Source organism: Malurus melanocephalus, unplaced genomic scaffold (assembly GCF_030028575.1).
Source record: "Malurus melanocephalus ecotype Western Australia unplaced genomic scaffold, MMel_1.1 scaffold_15, whole genome shotgun sequence".
Lineage (NCBI taxonomy): Eukaryota > Metazoa > Chordata > Aves > Passeriformes > Maluridae > Malurus > Malurus melanocephalus.
Genome location: NW_026623247.1, coordinates 1,213,640 through 1,234,858, shown reverse-complemented (window position 1 = coordinate 1,234,858; position 21,219 = coordinate 1,213,640). Strand labels below are relative to the sequence as shown.

Sequence of the window (21,219 nt, the reverse complement as noted above, 5' to 3'; positions counted from 1 at the left end):
CAATAAGGAGTTGCTTAAGATACTTAAACTTCCATGCTACAGTGTTTTCAAAGTTTTTTTTATTATTTTCTGACACTGCATTGGCCTTTTTTTTGAGATTATGTTACTTTCATACTTTCCCAAAATTGTGTTTTTTCTCAAGATCAGTGATACAAAAGGAAAAGAACACCTTTATGGGAGATTTTTGGTTGGTTGGTTTTGTTTTCTGTTAAATTTTCTAGTGCTTATTTGTGTCTTCTATCTCAACTATTGTACCTTTCCTGCATTGGCTGTGCCAGATTTAGTTTTCATCTCCCAGCATGCTTAGTATTTGTTCTCCGAATTTACCAAAACAGAAGTTTAATCCACCCATTTTCATAAATTTAATTACCTTTTCGTAAATTTAATCGCACTAATTATATTTTGGTTCAAAATAGACTTGTTGTTGAAAATAATTTCTGGTCTTGTGCTATCTTGCTTCTGGGACCGTTTCTTTCCTGTTTCCTCACAAAGACTCATTTGTCTGGAACACATTTCATGTCTCTCCTTATCAAACTAATTCTACATCTCACCATAAATCCCATGTGACAAAGCACATTCTTTTTTGKCAATATAAAAATTGCTTTAATGTTTTAAACCATTTTTAATAGGTAGCTTGTATCATCTTGTGCACCRTATTGTTTAAGGAATTTTCTTCTATCTATATAATTAAATAAATGATTTWAAAATGTCTTCAGATACCCTAAGCTAATCAACATTTTTGTTGCTGTGTTCCTGATGGCAAATACCTCCTCTACAGATGAGCACAAACAAATCCCTTTTTTGTCATGGAGTCTTTGTGTGAGTCTTTACATCTCCAATTCCAAGTAGTGAAGCACGACCCAAATTCTGGAGCCATTGGTGGCTTTTGTAATGGAAGTGATAGACACCTAACTGTAGTGGTTTTACACATTTAAAGTGCATGTAGGCAAATAAAATTTACTCTTTGCATAGCAACCTGGATTTATATGCAGTTTTGAATAAACTGAAAATATTTCTATTTAATCCATTCTTTATCTCATACATATCCATTCTTTATCTCATACATACACATTTAGCATATGAGAGTATTTTTTATGAGATTTACAGTTTTCATGGAGAAATGGTTAGTTCATCATTCTATATTTTTAATATAGATTATTAACCTTTTATTATTTTTAYACAAATAAATATACAAATATATACAAATAAATGCAATATCTTTTTCCTGTTTTCAGTTTTTCAGTTCCATAAACTTTCTAATTCCTTATCCTAGTCTTAAATTTTTATGACTGTTTCCAGTCATCACTCTTCCCATGATCCTTGATTTAGCCATCTCATTACATGATATCTTTATATTATTCTATTGCTCATATGTCTCTTAGGCATGCAAGCAATTCTCATCATACATTTCTCTTTAATATCTTTTCTCTCAGCTCCTTTATCAATATATATTGGTTTAATAACAGCTAATTATACATAAACCATTCACAAAAYCACTTTAAAGGACACAGTGTCATTTAAATACCTGACAAAGTTAGCATATTTGGTCTCTGAGGAGAGAAATCCAAATGAGCCTATCATAATTACATTTAGCCATGCACAGAAAAATACAATTTCCTACCAGAAGCTATTGCCTTTTTGTCCTGGAAGCAGTGTTTTATACTAAAAAAAGAATGAATGAGTTTATATCTTAAAAAAAAAAAAAAAAAAAAAAAAAAAAAAAAAAAAAAAAAAAAAAAAAAAAAAAAAAAAAAAAATTGTCAATGTACAGTTCTAAAATAATTTTTTCCTCTCTTAGTGTTTTTTTTTCCAACAAATTGAAGAATGAAGAAAAGATAGAAAAAATGCAGCAGTTATTTGCTATTTTTAAAGTATCCTATAGCCATAATTTAGAATCATGTGAAAGAAATTTTGTACAAAAAAACCATGCCTAGCTGAAAATTGACATAGAATGTTCTTATTTTCCCCCTTCTTTATTAAAATCATATTCTTGATGACTATTCTCTGAATATTAGTTTATAATTATTAATAGCCTTCTGCCTTGGTTTAAGATRCTATATCATTTTCAGATGCCATACCCTTTTAAAAAAGCATGTTATCAAGAAATATGTGGTAAATGTTTTATCAACTGCTGCTTGTCTGGTTTCAGCAGACATGATGATGATCCAAAAATTAATTTTTACAATGAAGTRCTAGAAATATTCTTTCAAATATTAGAATTTTTTTTAAGGTTTGTTTATTTACAGAAAGCTCTGTTCTACATCTTGCTTTAGGGATARGGTCACAGTGTGTAATGTAGTTATACATTTACTTTGATGTACTTAGTGGCTACTTTCTGCATGCATTCTGGGGCAGAGGTAAGATACAAAATTTTATGTTAAAAGATTTAAATTACTCTTAACTTATTTTCACTTCCATCAAGGTTGGTTCAAGAACCATCAATTTAATCAAAGCTTTTCATTTTGTGAACACCATCAAGAAGATTAATTAGTAGGGACAGGGAGTCAATACAAGTAAAGACCATGTAAAGCACAATTTTTGGAGAATGATGTCTTTATTTAAAAAAAGCATAATACACAAAATACTGTGACTGAAATACAAGCAGAGCAGCTGTCAGTGGATGCACTGAAAGTCTTGAATGGTAGTTTTGCTAGAGATGTGAATTTGTAATAATCAATGGTTAGTTATACCCATGGAAAATTAAACAAGCATTTACGTTAAAAATGTTAGTATGCAACTTTATGTAATTCCATCAAAGTATTTTAAAACAAAATAATTTTAAGCCCAGTGTCTAAATTTTATCTTTAGGTTCCAAAAYAGAGCTCACTGAGCTCATATATAATCTATTGGCTAGTCTAGGAATACATTCTGTGAGTGAAAGAATAGATAAAAGATGAGCTCTTTCACTGCCAAAAAATGTCACAGATTTCCTTGAAAACAGGTGACATCTATCATTTTACTTACTTTACCTGCATTTCACCTCCTACTTATTTTTCTAATTCCCTTCAGTGAAAATCCCTTATCCTTGTTTATAAACATGAAAGGAAGATAAAATTCTATGAGTGTCRTGAGGAATGAATGTACAAAGACCCRAATTATTCATAAGGCAAATGTGTAAAATGTTGGACTTTCTGCYATCCTAGTTTAAAATCCTCCTAACATTTCTTGAATGAATTAAAATGTGTTTTAAGATCCTGTGAATATTAGTGGGCCTGTTGTTTTTGTGGTTTTTTTTTTCTATTTGGCTAACGTCCACGGTAAAGCCATTTTACGCTTTTGAACTGTATCACATAAACACCTGCACTCAGTGCAGTTAGAATGTTAACTAATTCCTAGGGGGAAAAGCTAGTTRATTAATGGTTGAAGTGAGCCAGTTAGTTAAAAGCTAGTTAATTACTGGTTGAAGTGAGCCAGTTTAATTTCAGCTGTATTTATTAAAAAAAAGAGTATTTTTTTTTTCCTCTCACAACTATTTTATACTTTGGCACAGTGACACAGTTTTGAACACTAAACAGTTAGAGGTAATTTATTTTTTCACACCACCATTTGTATAGTCAAACTTCTTCAGGATCCTGGTCATTCTACCAGAATGGAAACTGGCTTACTGATAGTTAGTTGTGTTGGAATTGACATACTGAACTCTTTCTAGGACAGGAGGTAAACATGATTCTGGAATAAGAAGCAGAACTCAGGTTCTGTGGTCAGGTTTTTTTTGTTAGGTGATTTTTTTTAAAAAAATCATTTTTGGCTATTTTTACAAGAAGAGGAAGAAATCTCTTTTACTGTTGCTTTGTTGTGATGCATCTTGTCAAAGAAATCCCAATCGTTGCAAAACTTGCCATTGAATTATCCACACAGAAACCTTGCATTTKTCTGTCTGTATTGAATTGTGACCARTTGAACAGTAATAACTAACATTGCTGCATGTTACACTGTATTTCTGTTCTCAGAAGGTTATTAAATAATTAAGATATTTTTATAAGCAAAAGGAGTACCAAGGAATAAATTTTCTTCATTTTCTTGTGCTTACATTGACATCGCCAATGACACTGAAGTCTTTCTTCATTTTATACTTCTTTTCCACAATTTTGATTTAATGGATAAATACAAGGGGCGTGTAAATGAAAAGAAAGAAGAGTGAAAATGTGCTGTTGTTTTTCATTTTAGGTGTTTGCCTAATTACTGTGAACACGGTGGTGAGTGCTCACAGTCCTGGAACAACTTCCACTGTAACTGTGCCAATACTGGTTACAAGGGAGCGACTTGCCACTACCGTAAGTTTGAGATGTTTTCTGATTTCTGACTGTGCTTTTACTTCCGATTGAATTTCTTCACCACAAAAAAAGAAAAACCTGACCAAAAAACCAAAAAAAAACCACAAAAACCACAAAACCAAATCAAACAAAAGAAAAAAAATGCCATTTATCATTTATAAAGTTTTTTCAGTTGTCAAAATACTAGTAATTTGATTTGAGGAAAGGCCCTGGGAATCAAAATTTGTAACATTAAAAAGAGATTGGAAGTTTAAGTGTTTTTCTTTCATGTTTTCTACATTTTACGTGAGCTGATTAGTTATATCCTCTCACATCCATATAATTCCCCTTTCAGAATCAACGAATCATTTAGAAATATGTAAAATTCATCTTTATTCATCATAACAACTAATACTCATTATTTCTGAGACAGTGAGACTATAAGCATGTCCAAAGGTAATTCTATGCTAAACCTCAGACACAGGTTTGTGAATTTTTCTGGATCAGGAAGTAGATTAGAAGAAAATAAAATAAATAAATACATAAAACCTAATTAAAAGTAACTTAGGTAATTTCACAGGAGATGCTTTACTTTGGTACTGATTTCAACGTGTTCTGGGAAGAAAATAAAATAAGACCTCTGGCATTCATTATATGCATCTAATTACTAAAAATCCACATGGAAGTTTGCTTATATTTTTTAAAAAATATCAGAGCTTGCCTTAATTATCAGATAAATAATTCTATCCTTCTAAACTGTCTCTCTAATATCTATGCAATCCTTTTTGGCAGCTTTTACAAAAAGTGTGTATGTCTACACAAAGGCGATTTTTTGAGAAATCACTGATTTTAGAAGATTGTCTATTTAAATCTTGTTTGTGTAGAGTCAACAACAGTCATAAATAACAGTATTAAGAAAAATGGTATAACATAGAAAATATGCCAATAGACTAGATGTTTTTGAATACCACAGTGTATCCTGTTAAACTATTATGAGCTCAGAGTGAAGATGAGGGTGATTTGATTCATTACAATTTGAAAAGTCATAAATTGAATCATTTGGTGATGTCTATGAAGACAGATGGAGGCTGTGGTTTCCTAATGATTAGGACTCAGTGAGAAATGTAATGATATAATGGCTTACGAATKTTTTTCCATTGTCAAAAATAATAATGAATAATCTAGTTTCTTTTGCCATTTCTAATTTGATCTAAGACTATTTACTGTAAAGAACCATAAAATTCCATTTGAAAATTGCATAAATTGTTTATTATGACTATTTCATAAAGTAAGAAATATGAATGATTTTTCTTCCTTATAGTTGTTGACATATAATGTCAGTAATCATCAGATAAAAAAAAGAGAGAGGTCACATTATTCTAAAAAATAGCTTATTTAAAAAAACAAACAAAAAAAAACACCAAAAAACATTTTTATGGCACTCATAACTACTTTTTATTATTAATCTAATTGCTAATTATTTTTGGCAAAACTGTTTTAAGCTTTAATAACTGATAGAGCACACAGTTTAATTTTGAAATGAAAGGTCAAAACATTACGATTACTCTGAAGGAATACAATGGTGAAAGAAGTTAGGCTAGCATGTCCAGCTCTGGCATTATCATCGTTTCCTGAGATACAGTTACAGAGGTGGACTCTTACAACTTTCTTTTTCCTCAGATATTTGATCACAGAGAAGGTATCACAGATTTCTTTTTAAACCTTGACTGGTACAAAGTGTACATGACAAGGAACCAAGGAGCTGTCATTTTGTCTTTGCTTATTTAGTTCTTTTACTGAAATCTCTGACAAGTTACTTGCTTTTCCATTTAAAATGGGAAGAAGTGTGAAAGCCAAAAAATGCTTACCTACTKCTTTATTTTACAGCAACAACAGCAGCAAAAATCTGGCTTGGTTGAGGTAGTGGGAGCTTYCTCAAAATATGATTACCAGGATCTAAATAACAACCTTGGCATTCTAGCATTTTTCAKCAGTTTATATAATCCTTTGCTCACCCATATTTCATATTTACCTCCCAGAGGTTTTGAGCTGGAAATACAGAAGAAAATGCCTTAAAATGCCCCTTGTGATCTCCATGATAAATAAAACCAAATATGCTTAATAATTTCTAATGAAGGCATAGTTTTGATTGCATGAATTTTTCTTCATTCTGTAACAGAGATAGAACACATCCAACTTCTTTTCCCAATGTCAGGGTTCGTGCACTTTTTTTTTTAATTCCCTGAACAAAATGTAAACTCATGCCATTACATTTGTGATGGAATGTATTCTTTTACAGCCATCTATGAGCAATCATGTGAAGCCTATAAGCACAGAGGGAACACTTCTGGCTTTTACAATATTGATTCAGATGGAAGTGGCCCCTTGGGACCATTTCTCGTATACTGCAATATGACAGGTGAGGTGATAAACTTCCTTAACTTACAGCTGGGACTATGTGCATGCTCATTATATTGAAACATGAGTTATCAAGTGAGAAGTCTCTGCAGTTCGTGAATTAAATGTAAACATGCACAACAAAATGAAGGTGACTCCTTAGCTCAGGATATTGGGCAAAGAATTAGGCAGAAAAATTAGAATAATAACAAGATTTGGGCTGCAAAGCTAACACAGCATTCCTGTAATTCTTTGCATAAGGGTGGGGCATGTGTTCCATATGGAGACAATGTCATACTGGTTTATTTTCGGGCAGCAGCTTTGTTTTTAATGAAGGTGCATCCCCCTCATACCACTTGAAAAAAAAAAAGAGAAATAGGATAAGTTTTATGACAAATTTGCTGATTTTTCCTGATAGCCTCCTGAAAAATTGTAATTTATATCATAGCCTCCTGAAAAATTGTAATTTATATCATGCCTTTGTTAGGGGGAATATATATATTAAACTTCACCTTTCAAACTGCACTGTGATCTTTTGGAGAACACAAATACAACTAGTGGGACTGACTCTTGCAGCCTCACAGGGACATCCTGTTCACTTCTTCAACTCATTGTTTGAATGTGATCATGGATATAAATAGAGGTTTTAGCTATCAGAGTTTGTTTTCAGTCTGCCTTTTAACAAAAACRTACATCTGTAAGGTATATGGCATATTGGGATACAACCTTTAAAAAAAGCTTAAATGGCTTTTTGAAAATTATTATTACTGGATTTGTGGCTGTCTCCTTTTCTTTTCATTTAGCCCCTTTTTATTTGAATTGCTTTCCAGCCGAAATGATGGAAACACTTTATTGTTTTATTTGACAAAAATTTRTTTTTTCACTGTTGTTACTCTTTAAAAGAATACATGAATAAGGTAGATTTGAATTGATTTAGGTATGCCCCAAGTGTTGAGAACTTGACTTAGAAACTTTGTAATGAGATTTTGATGTTGATTTGTGCAATTTACCTAGTCTAACAATGTCAGCTCCTGCCTTTGRCTTCTACAGTGAACTGTGCTAGCTCACAATGAGCACACTGCAGATTGGCACAGGCTCTTAAAAAGAAATATTCTAGTGTCCTGTGAGACTAAAAGAGACCAAAGAATCATGGCAGAAAGATGACAATTTTTCTAAGTGGGTATAACTCTCCAAGGTACAGTGTAGTGTCTGATTTATCCTTGTGTGTCCATGAACAGCTGTTACTGTTTTCCTCAGTCACTCCTTATTCACCACATTAAGCAAACATCATTGATCAGTTCTTCATCTCAAGATGCATTCTGACAGGATGAATCTTCTATATTTGTTTTGTTCCCAGTTTCCTCATGACTAGTATTCCCTTTTCCCACCAGAGGCTGGGAAGGCAGATGCCCACATTTCTTACTGCACTGTCTTGTTTTTGACATTCATGGGGCTTTTATTTTCAGGCAGCTGGGAGGGAGGTGCCATTACCTGATTTTATTCTTGGAGGTCAGTTTGCAAATCAAAAGCCTGCAGTCCACACTGTCAATTAAAATGCTACAAACTTTGCATTGATCTGTTTTTCTTTTTTCTTTGTAATTTTGGGAGTGTGACAATGAGCCGAATATCCAATCTGCTTGTCCTAATTTTTATGTTCAGTGTAATGTTTAGACATATTTATGTCTGTGTGTATGTCCATTACCAAAAAACCTAATAGAAAACAGCACCCAAAACAAACAAAGCAACCAAAATTTAAATTTATATTTCTAGCTATCTGTTTTTTGACACTCTAATCACATTGTTAATAAAACTTTATAATTAGATAAAAAAGATTTAATTTAGTTTTTCTACCAAATGCTTATCTCTAAGTGACCATGTATTCTTTTCTCTCTATGAAAATGTTATAATATCTGCCACTTGTGGCCTATAGGCAGCTAGTGAAATAAAATACAAGTCTGTTAAAAATCTAGAATACTACTATTAGAATATCAGAAATATTCTATCAATGCTAAAATTTAGAGAAAATAATAATTYTCATGTCTTTTCAAACTAAATTGTCCATTAAGATGCAAGAATACTGTGATGATGAATCTAAACTTGACTTGACTGTCCCAGACTGGATTTAACTATGAGCCTGCTCACCCCTTCTTTAAAGGGATTTTGGTCAGGAGAATGAGACATTTTTGAAAGTGGGAGTTGAAACAGMATAAACTCATTTCTTTCCTATTCGCAGTTGGAGGGGCTTGGCAAAAGTACAAAACAGAAGAACTATACAAGCCTTCACAATGAACACTATTTAATTTTAGGTGGCTAGAATAATTCGACTTCATGTAATCTTAGTTTTATGGTGAATACAGTATATGCAARATTCTTGGCTTCTTTGTATAATGGAAAAGGCCTGTGCACCATTTTCTTATACAGAATAATTTAATTCAAGCTATAAGGATGTATGTAATGTAGATATATTCTAGGATATATTTACTGTTATTTTATGCATTATTTAAGCCTGGAGAGAGTAAAAATAGTGTTTTGGGGTTTTTTTTGGTTTTTTTTGTTTTTTTTTTCCTAGTGTTTCATTGTAATTTACCGAGTAGACAATACTTTATTTCCAAAACAAGTATTAGGGTGTCATCACATACTCTTTACTTATGATTACAAGCTAAATTGTTAAAGTCATGCTACAATAATATACCCATGATTAGAAATAATGATTAATTGTTTTCATTTTTGCTTCATTTATATCTCTGTTTCATGGGACCCAAAGGACTTTCTGTGATCAAAGACATTATCTTAAAGTTTGGCTGATTTCATCATACRTGCTCTTTCCATTGCTAACTTATGCAACTCTTTCTCATTCTTTATGACTTTTCACATGTGTTTTGAAAGATGCAACGTGGACAATTATACAGCATAACAGCACCAACCTAACCAGAGTAAAAAGTGCTAATCGGGAKAACCCACACACTGTGTTTTTCAAGTATTCTGCCAGCCTAGACCAGCTTCAGGCTACAATAAACCTTGCAGATCACTGCGAGCAGGAGCTTGCTTACTACTGCAAAAAGTCAAGGCTTTTAGATAAGTCAGGTAAGTAAAGCAGACAAATCTTATTATGTTACATGGCTCCTTTTATCTTACTGGCTACTAAAGTTATTTATTTCTAACAAGGCTATGGCATTTTGCTACTACGGAGTTTGAGCTTTGAAGTACTTCAAAGATTGAGTACTCAGATTTCTGTAAATTACCAAGAGATATTTGAACCAGGAAAACACAAATGCCAATTTATAATGATCTCTTTACAGAGAGTTAAGTTCTCAAGTTTATTTCTCTCATAAGACTTTTAATYAACAGAGATTGTCATTAACAGATCGCCTCTTGTTCTGTCTTCCAAGAATTTTTCAATYTTAATGAAGGAATTACTGAGGAAATATATTCTTAAAATAACTCAGATTAGTGCAGCAGAAGTAAATGTGTGCACTTAATGTGCATGTTTTGAGCACTTGACAAAAAACAWCAATGGCATTGAATTTCCACTGTCCAGTATAAACATTCCTAAAAAGCTCAGTAGTTAAAATGTGTGTTATTGACAAAATTATAATTGCTTTAAGAAATAAAGAGGGAGCTACTTAAAGAAAATTGAAGTTAAGTAGTCTATTTAATTCTTAACTCACTGACACAGAGCTGCWGTTAAAAGACTTTACTCTGAACATCCATTCTAAATACTCCAAATAATGTAGAGGTAAGACCCTCATTGTTTACTGTCTTTGAAAAAGTAAATGAAATTTTTTTGACTTGTGCACCAGAAACTCTGAAACTGCTAAAAATTGATTCCTTGGCATTCTTTCCTACTAAGCAGAGAGAAGGCCTCTGCATGAGGCACTCTCTGCTTCTTTCCTTGTATATTCTTTTCTCTAATTATGGCATGGACAGCTCTGGACTTCTTAGGCTAGTGTTTGYTCTTGGAAGAATATCTATTTGAAAACTCCTCCACAGCAAAAAAGAAAAGTGAACCTGCTGCTTAAGGTATCCCAATAAATTTTTGTTTTACCTCTGGGCTCCAAATTAAAGCATGTTTAGATATTCAAAAGCCTGGTCTTATCTCAAGCAAAGAGTTTCAAGATWTTTTTTTTTWAWYCMAGAGATTGCATATAAATGTGCTAAAAAATATGCTATTTATGTTGTTATGCTATTTATATTATATATAAGTACTTATTTTATAATATGCACATAAGTGTACTAAAACAAATGTTTTAAAACAGTGCAATGAGTCAATTGTGATAAGTCATCTAAAATTTAGTTTTGAACACTAGGAATAAATACACATGGAAAAGTTACATGACAGTTCTACAAATTTTCTGAAATAATTCTTTGTTTAAACACAATTTAATAACTCATTTCTGCTATTTATAATCTTCACTAGGTAGGCCTGAGAAGCACAAAATTTGATTATGGTTACRTAATGCCTTTTTTGGAACATACATKTCACATAGTCTTAACTGACTTTATTTTAAGAATTCATTGTATTCAATCAGCCTGATCTCATTWAAAAAGTCATCTGTTAATTCATTTATGTGATCATTATGAAGAAATCTCTAACCATTTTAATTAATGTCTTTATTTTGCTTAGGCAGTACTTTCAGCCAAGGCAAGGAAAAAAAAAATCTGGGCTAATCAGTATAAACTTGCAGCATTTAAGTAAATACTCTCTTCTCAGCCTGCTGTATGAACAAATAACTGAGACCAGCTTTTAAGCATACCCCAGCGTCCCGAGCGAAACACTGAGAATGCTAATTCATGACTRCAATATAAACCTCAGGCATGCTGTTGAAGCAGCAGAAATATTCTGCTTTTTACAGTTTTAGTTGTTAGAACCTTTTTAAAGTGTTGTCTGATAAATTATTTATACACTGTCTCTGGGTTTTCTTCCTTCTGTGGTGGTTTGCAAACACAAGCACTGATATTGGACATTGATGCCATTATGCAAGTTTGACTTTTCAAAAAACTGCTCACGCTGTTTTTTGGCCTGCTGGGCTGACAGTTGTGTGGTAATGAATGCAGTCAATATGTTTGCGATCTGAAAGATTGTCAGCGCAACGGAGGTCTTATCTAACAGTGAGGTTTAATAAGCAGTAGCAGTTGTAAGTAAAGTTGAGAGTGGAATAAATTCCAGCTTCTTCATGGGGACCGGCTGCTGAATACAGAACTCCAGCAGAAGCCAGAAGAAGTGCATCTGTAAGAAACTCTACAATTTAACAGCACTTGATTTGTTCTCATGCTCTCTCTACCATGCATCTATCACCCTTCTTCCGTCTCATTTGAGGTGGTTTATCTTTATGCTCCGTATCTTTTTGCTATTATGTGTTCTGTAGATATTTCTTCTGTTGCTATGCTTCCTTGGCAATATCTTCACCCTTATTCTACAGTACTCTAACATTAAGAAAACATCCAGTTTTATAACTTTGCTTCAAACAATGCTGACCAGATGCACCACAGAAASATATAATAGTGCTGGGAAACCTCACTTCTGCTCACCAGCTATATCAACTTACTTACGGGAGTGCCATTAATATGATTTCTGCTGTCTCTGARTATATAAATTCTGAATCTGCTGTCTGTGACCTAACAGCTGTCTTTGGGCATTTCTGATGAGCACCACTGCTCAGCTGCTTAATGTTCATCAGAGATGTGGGTAGAAGTACTCTATAGTACTCTTGGTAGTGGGATGAAACCATTTCCGTGACTTTCCTCATTCTATTTTTGGTAGTTTCAATATCTGAAATTGATCTTTACTTGGGAATATAAACTACCCTGATTTTTAGGATGATTATATCTCCTCTTTCATGGACCATTTTAAAATGAATTATATAAATGGATTGCTTAAGATAAATGATTCTAATATCATGGCTGGCTGAACTAGGTACTGAGTTCCCTTTTCCACTAATGCAAGCAAAAATCTGTGACAATCATTTAATACATGATAATGAAGTATTAAAATGAATAATTACTTAGAAAGTAGAGGTGGTAATTTGTTTTTTTCCCAGTCATTTAAAGGTTTTAGATTTGAGCAGGAATTTTTGTCTTAACATTTTGGCAAATTGTTTGGAGGGGAAGAACTGAGAGGAGACAAAACAGGGCATTAATTTTCTCTAACCTGCTTTTTAGATGGGATGCCATTGAGCTGGTGGATTGGAAGAACCAATGAAACTCATACTTACTGGGGAGGTTCCTTGCCTACTGTACAAAAATGTGCATGTGGACTGGAGGGAAACTGCATTGATTCCCAACATTTCTGCAACTGTGATGCGGACAGGGATGAATGGTGACTTTTTGCTGTTACTNTTTTTTTTTTTTTTTTTGTGAAAAATAAATAAAGAGAATGTACAGGCCTTAGCACATTTGTAATACCAAGGCAGTTGGAAATCTAAGTTGCCACAGCATCACCTGATTCTTTGCCACAAAACATAATTTTTCACAAAGTTATTACCAGATACATTAAGTATTGTTGCCAATTCTTTCAAGCTGAATTTTGGGGAAAGTTTGATTTTTATGCAGATACTTTCTAGTATTTTAGTTTATTGCACATTATATATTAAAACATTAGCTATTTAGCAAAACTTCAGTTAGTTTTAGACTAGTGAAAGTGATTAAAGCTAAAATAAAAGGKTCTGGGAAAAAAGGTAATTTCTAGCATAATTTTTAAATACACTATCAAGTTTAGATTTCTACACCCCTTTATTTCATCTACCTTAGATGAAATTAATACCCTTGCTATCAGGGAAGCAAAGTAGTCATATGGAATCCAGTTCAGAGAATGAAAGGATTTCTAGGATGTACATCTTCCACTTATGCCTAAAATTGTCCAGTGTCATTTACGATCACTTTCAAGTGAATAATATAGCAGAGAATGTCTTGGTACAATGTGAAAAATTAATCTGACGTATCATTTGATAGGATCAGATTCAACTTTCTTAACAACAGATACAGTGCAGTATAGGATTTGATAACCAGAAGGACTTTTCAAGTGAAAGCTCTTCTGCGGAAGAAACCTAAGTTCTTAAAATTGTGAAGTCCATTTAGCTTATATGTCAAGTTTAGTGAATACATTAATATATGCATTTTTTAAAATGCATTCACTTTTAAAAAAAAATGTAAGGAAGGTAGTTAGGAATATCTTGATGTGTGCAAAATCAAGCTCATTTTCTTCTCAAGGTCCACCCTTCCTTTAGAGGAACAACTAGTGAGTAGGGTTGGAAAATGCTTGCTCCCTCAACATGAGTAGGGAATTCAGCAGATACAGAAAGTAAAATCCAAGAAAAAGGTAGCTAATGAAAAATCCTTCATGAGCTTAGAAAGTTTCTGGAGAAAAGAATTTGCTATTGCAGTAAAATTCACAGGGTGATCTCTGCAATGGTTGTTCCAATAAAGARATTAAAGAAACACACAGAACACTAAAAATTTCCTTGTTATTATGCCGTATGAAAATAAAAAAAGTCTTTCATTTCTAACACTAAAGTAAGTGTTGAAAGATTAATGCATTTTGAGAAAATAAATTAGAACAGTTGCTCATACATGTAATATATTCTTGCTCAGTTTTGTCATTCATTTAATCCATGTTCATAAATATGGGTTAATTTATAATGGTAACTTATTTGTAAATACAGTAGATAGGAGGATGTCTTCACATGCACACTTGAGTTTCTGAGATGTTTATAGTTGCATTAAATTGAAAATGCAATGTCTCTGGGTTTATATCTCTGGCTTTATCCACTTTTGACATTTACAATTGGCAATTCTTCCCAGTGGCTCCAGTGTTACAGTAGTTATGTCTACACTCATTTTGGTACTTGTGATTAACATTGTGTTTGGTTCCTTAAAGATTACTRTTTTGGATCAGTTGACTACATACTGTTCACTGGGCAGAAAAAGGAGGTGGAAGTTAGCTTGTTTGAGATGCATTTTGAGCATGGAAAACTAGTTACGCATTGTGGTCTTGAAACACTAGTTTTGACAGTTTATTTTTATAGAGAAATCTATCTTATTTCATACACTGGACATAGATTTAACTCTAAAACTTCTTGCTTGACTAGTCAAAAACTCTGAGTCTCCAGAACTCTGAACAGACAGATTGTTTTGAAAAAAACTGTTCCTAAAAATTTTAAACTTTCAAATCCTGTCCAGAGAAGATAATTTCTATTCAGTTTCCTTTTGTTTACAGCATAGTTTCACCAAAGCAAACACTTTTGGTGTTTTGAGGGGTTTTCTTTCAATTCTGAATTAGAAACCTGCAATATTTCACTTTATGAAAAATTGATATTTAAAAACAAAAGTATATTTTGCATTCCTCACTTATGCAAAATAGTTTACTAAAACAAAAATGTCTATTTGTTCGCACTGTACTCCAAAACAGATAAACAGAAATTGCATACAGAGAAAGATGAYCACGTTAAGAAAGGGAGAGGCAAGAAGAGAAAAAAGCCACGAATCTGATTCAGCTCAAGGGTGGAATCTCCTCCAGTGCACTGTGTACAGAAAGACAAAAATGATAAGCCCAATGACATTCTCAGAGAAAAATGGCTTTCTTGCCATGAGTTTTGTGTGAAATTTCTAGCAATAAGACTCCTATATTACTGCCTGTCTGAGTTTCTGCTGTTGTTTCTGAGCGATTTGCTTTGCGTTTTAAAGGGAAGATTCAACCATGAATGAATTCAAYGGACAGACTGAATTTTCCAGAATGGTCCTGAGTAACCAAACATTTTCATGAGTTTAGTGGARGGAATTTTAGGGCCAAAATGGTGGTGCTTATGACATTTGAAAATTTGGTTCTGACACTAAGTCAAAGAGCTAGGTCTAAGATTACAAGTACTGACTGTGTGCTTTCAATGCAAAGTTTTTTATTTTCTTTTCTGTGAGTTTCGTATTGTAGCGTATACTGCCTTTCCTGTACTCATGAGTTTGTACACTTCTATTTGATTCTTTCACTTTTGTCAAGGTGGAAAAATACTTGAAAGTCATATTAAGCCATTAAATATTCCATACTGAGGATGGAGTCAGTTACAGATACAGTATATCCTCAGCAACATAAAATTACTGATGAGCAAATTCATTGACTTAGGCAAGCTTGATATAAAACGGCACTAATTAGATGTCCATTTATACCAGAAAACCTTTCTCATACTTATGCAGACCAGCACAACCATAAAACTACCCACTTATAATGAAATTCTTTCTGTCCTGTCAAATGAACTCAATATCTATTCCAAAGCATACATTTCCATTCACAGTTTTTTGCATCACACATATACAAACACACATATGCAGACACACATATATACACATACCTATTTAGAAAGACTTTTTAAAAATTTCTTTCCTTATCCCCAGCATTGTTTCAATCATATTTAAATGTTTATTGGAAACATTTAGAAGAGCTGTGGCTTTCATTTTACCTTCTCAGGACTAATGATACTGGCTTCCTCTCCTACAAGGACCATCTTCCAGTGACTGAAATGGTGATCACTGATACTGACAGACCAAATTCAGAAGCAGCTTACAAACTGGGCCCTTTGCTTTGCCGTGGCGATAGTAAGTAACTACTGCAGAGTTTTGCTAAACAGTGATGCATTTTGTCTGCAATAACTTTTAAATGTTATTTGCTGCAAGCCTAAGATAGACTTCTGTAAAAATTTCATCTAGTTCTTTTTGGAATTAGAGAGAAAAACATCCTAATCCATTGCAAACCACTTAAATTGTAAAATGTATTTTTCATGATATGCATCAATAGTGAAAACTAAAAGTGTTGTAATCACTTTCAAATAGATACTTTGATTTATGCAATTGGAATTAAGTTTTGAATAAAGGATTACATAAAGAGGAATTCATATCTAGTTACCACGTCTTGGGAACACATCCTTCACTAGTTATGCATGCCACCAACACAAAGCATTTTTCACGTTATGTCCTCTGAATTTTTATGCAGCAAGGAAAACTATATTGTGGGAGAGTAGTCCAGTGTATGCAGTATCTATATACAAAAATTTCAACTGAACAAAAGAATTTAAATTTTATAAACTTACACAATAATTATAGGTTTACATATATGAATACCCATATGTGGTCACCAGAAAAATACGTTTGTGCAAAACTGACATCTTACTGAAGATTTGCAATGATACTTCTAATTTCATTGATTTCCATCTTCAATGGAAAACATGTTTTGTTTATCTTCAATAGTAAGGTATTACACAAAATTRTATGTCTGCTGCTGTTTTTAATCAAAAAATAGGAATTAGGAGAAGAAATATTATAAATTATCCCAGAGAACTCAACAGAAAAGTTCCTTGGGCCATATTTGATATAAAGTTGAGTAAGTTATTACAGTGTACAGTTAATTMGGTTAACTTCTTTAAATTACATACTACCTTGTGAGTTTTCATGAGCATACCTATTATTTATAATAATTATTATATTTAATAACTAATATAGATATATAACATTTATTGATATTTTCATTCTTTATGTGATTTTCCTCCTTCATCAGATGATATATTGTATGGTTTTCAAATTCCTTCAGCCTAAATGAATAAGAGAAATACCAGTAAAGCACCAATTTATACTTTTAAGCTCACTAAGGAAGCTACCCAGAAAAACAAATATAAATTAGCATGTATTTATTTTTATGCCATCTCTGTCTTGTCAGGGTAATTATGCCTGGAAGATTTGTTAACAGATGTGTGTTTCTGTGCTGCATTCTAATTTTCCTATGAAAATTTATAAGACTTAAAAAGCCCATTGGGTTCTTYCTTTTCACTTGCCTGACACCTGATTGTGAGCTGATCATTTGTCCTACATACCATGAGGCTGTGATAYGGTATTATGGTATAATTCAGAGTTAAAGGACCTAAAGAGGTTTCCTGCACACAGCAGGATTAATTGTGAGTTCAGATCTGGCCTTKCAGTCCTGTGGCCAGGACAATGAATCCAGTGCCAAAGACAGCAATGAAACAGAAACACTTAGGGCTTGTGTAGCACTAATAACCGGGAGAGGAATTTGAATTCYATTACTCACCAAGTTCCCAACTACTATTAATTACATAACCTGACCTCAGATGTGACAGATCTTAAAACATGGAAGTCAAGTAGCTTCCCCAGAGTAATCTCTAAGACATACAGACAGTTCTGACACCCATTGACCTCCCTGACTTCATTTGATGTTTGCTTAGTCTGAGTGATTGAATTGCTGCAATATTTCACACTGATGATGAACGATCACAGTATTTCTAGACAAGCTGTGATAGAGAATTCTAAAATATCATGAGAACAAGYACAAGAAGTCAGTGTGAATGTCAGAGAAATATTGTTTTAATGTCATACAACATTATAGGATTTGACTTCAAAGAGAAGCAATTTTTAACTGAAATAAGCTCAGTGAAAAGATTTCAGAATATAACAGTTAATGGTAAWACAGTTAAAACCTTGAAAAAAGAACACTGATTCTGATTGTTAAAGAATGCAAATTTTTTCAGTCATTTACATCATAAAGATAGCATGCGAAGACACATATTTAAGGAGGTACAAACCAAAATCTGAGAAAGAAACACAGAATTTCTGAAGAAATAAAAAGTAATCTAGAATTCCGATGTAAACCCAAAGTGCAATTTATTGAGAAAACTACAAATTATGGGAGCTTATATAATAAAGAATGTGTCTATAAGTTATTATATAATTTGTGGCATGTATTTGATGTAATGTATTCATTGTATTTTATATAATGTATAAWATATTAAATATTACACATTATAAAAAGAACATATTTATATGATCTAACATAATATATAATTTAGTCCAGAGAAGGGCAATGAGACTGATGGAGGGTCTAGAGGGTAAGTCCCATGAGAAGCAGCTGAGGGAGCTGGGATTCTTTAGTCTCTAGAAAAGGAGGCTCAGGGGTGACATTGTCTCTCTCTACAAACACCTGACCAGAGGGTACAGCCAGGTGGGGGTCARCTTCATCCCAGGAAATCAGTGACAGGACACCAGGACACAGTCTCAGGCTGCACCGGGGAAGGTTCAGGCTAGATCTAGGAGAAGTTTCTTCACAGAATGGGTTGCTAAACATTGGAATGGGCCACCCTGGGAGGCTGCTGAGTCAGCATCCCTGCAGGTGTTCAAGAAAAGAATGGACAGGGCTCTCAGTGCTATGGTCTAGTTGACAAGGCRGTGTCCAGTCAGAAGTTGGACTTGATGATCTCAGAGGTCTTTTCCAATGTAATTGATTCTGTGATATGTCCTACACAGGAATTTATGTACATATAATATGTRGACTGTATTAAAATATATTAATATMTTTCCTTATATATAATACATTAGGTCTCACAATAAATAAAGAGTGTATAATCAACTAGATTTTTTACTAATGGTCTTTACGTAACAGCTGTATATCAGTTTATTTTATAATGAACATTTTCTTTAATGTTGTTTTACAGTAATTGTAAAGAGGTGTTGTCATTTTATGACTTGAAGTTGTTTCTGAGTTCTGCATATTAATTTTCACACTAGACAAACTGATTTAATAAGTTTAAATTCTCTTGTCAGACCACTKCTTCTAATAGCAATTTGAAGCTGCAGAAAGAAAGCAGACCATTATTAAGATTTTTCTAACTTGAGGTTGTTGACACTTATGAGAGTCTAATTAAATGTGCTTTTAATAATGTTTACTTTTGGATAGGTAAGGAATGCAAAAAAGGTCTAGTGGCAAATGCTGTCAAACAAGGAAGAATAGATATTCTTGGATTTGCAGTGTGATTTGAATACTCTCAAAAGAGATTATTGCTTGTTTTTGCTTGTGTCGCTCTCAGAACTAAATTATAAAATTGCATTTCACAGGGAATATCCTTTATTAACAGATTTTTGTTCTATCTGACAGACATAAGTGTTTCAGAATAACTGTCTAGCACACCATGTAAAAACATGGGGGAGAAGGTTTACTGATATTTATAATACATTCAGTATTTCATTAAATGATTCAAAACTAAAACATCATAAATTCTCATTGCATCAATAATCTATTCCTTGTAGGACACTTACTTGGAGGAAAAGAAAATTGTTTATGCCCACAGCAAAATAAAATAGAACCATGAATAATTTGTTGAATTGAATTGTCATAAACCATGCACTCCACTAAGTTTACAAGTTAAAGTTACTTATTTGGATATTTCTAAAAAGTCGTATATGAAATGCAGTCCARCAAAGTTGCTTGTCCATTGTGGTATATTTTTTGTTTATTTTCACTGTTTTATTTAACATCTCAGTAGTATACTTGGCTTCTTTATTTTAGGTTTTAAGGATTGATCTCTTCAATGAAAAACTTATAGAAAATCCAACCTTATTTGACACAGCAAGGCAGGAAAGAGAAGCCTTTTCTAAGAAAAAGAAAAAAAAAAAAAGCTAAAGCAATACAAATATAGTTTATTGTATAGTGTTTTAAACAGTGCATTCAGATATTTTTTTTTTTTCAGCATTTGCAATAATTACCTAACTATAAGATGCCAAGGTACAATGAAAGCAGTAAAGATATTCCAGAATAATATGACAATTAAAAAAATGAATCAATAGTATTTGGTTACACTGAGCACCACACATGAGTAGCACACAGACTTTTCCATCACCTTCAGAATGTAGTACTGATTCATTACTTATTCATTTCTATAATCCCTTCTTTACTCTACAATACGTTTAATTAATTGTATGGTAGAACTGCTGGTATCAGATTGAAAAATACATCTACTGAAAGTTAAGATTAACATTAACATATATCAACTGAGCAGGGCAACAGGAAAGATTTTGGAGCATATGTGGATGAATGAAGTCCTTGGTACGTTAATATATAGAAATTTTATAATTTTCACTAAAAAAGGAAAAAGTTATTTCCATTATTTTTGTCATTATTTAAGTAAAAAAACATTAATTCAATTCTAAAAGATTCAGTTAATGTGAATAGACTGAAAAAACAACACCCTTCTATGTTGGGCGTTTTTATTCTTGTTTTCATTACAAGAGTTGAGTGGACATACTCTGATTTATTACTATGAATTTCCAGTAAGTATTAGGACATATAAATAGATCCAAAATACTGAAAGATACCTAATGTGCCAAAATTATGCTTATTAAATGGGTAATTACAATCTGTCAGCATCAGACTAATTCTTGGGCCCAAAATAAAACTGATTACATAGATCTTAATAAAAAATAATATAAAGATATTGCAATGCAATGTAATGATAATATTCATCATGAATTTATGTTAAATAAAGGTAAAGGTAATACTGGGGAAGAGAGACAGTAGCAAGTTGATGAAGTGTAATAAAATTAGGTGAATAAAAAAAAAAGTAATACAACTCAAAATTACAGCGTGCATGGAAATGCAAGCAGATAATCCATTCAATGTGAGGTCTCTGTTTTACATTTAAATGGAAAAAGTAAAACTAAATAGTGTGAGTTTTGGATGTAATCAAGACTAACTACATTAATCAATCATAAACTATACCTTCCCCAGAGCGGCACAGTTAAATTTGTA

At 32.7% G+C, this 21,219-nt stretch overlaps 1 protein-coding gene across 1 annotated transcript in view; it reads left to right on the top strand.

The window, feature by feature from the left end:
* CNTNAP4 (contactin associated protein family member 4) overlaps nt 1-21,219 on the top strand; it is a 197,539-nt gene that overhangs the window by 149,805 nt on the left and 26,515 nt on the right. The window contains exons 11-15 of the mRNA XM_057384683.1: nt 4,168-4,274; nt 6,553-6,672; nt 9,537-9,734; nt 12,810-12,966; nt 16,102-16,229. Of these exons, the coding sequence (XP_057240666.1) occupies nt 4,168-4,274; nt 6,553-6,672; nt 9,537-9,734; nt 12,810-12,966; nt 16,102-16,229 (710 nt within the window). The remainder of the gene's footprint in view (nt 1-4,167; nt 4,275-6,552; nt 6,673-9,536; nt 9,735-12,809; nt 12,967-16,101; nt 16,230-21,219) is intronic.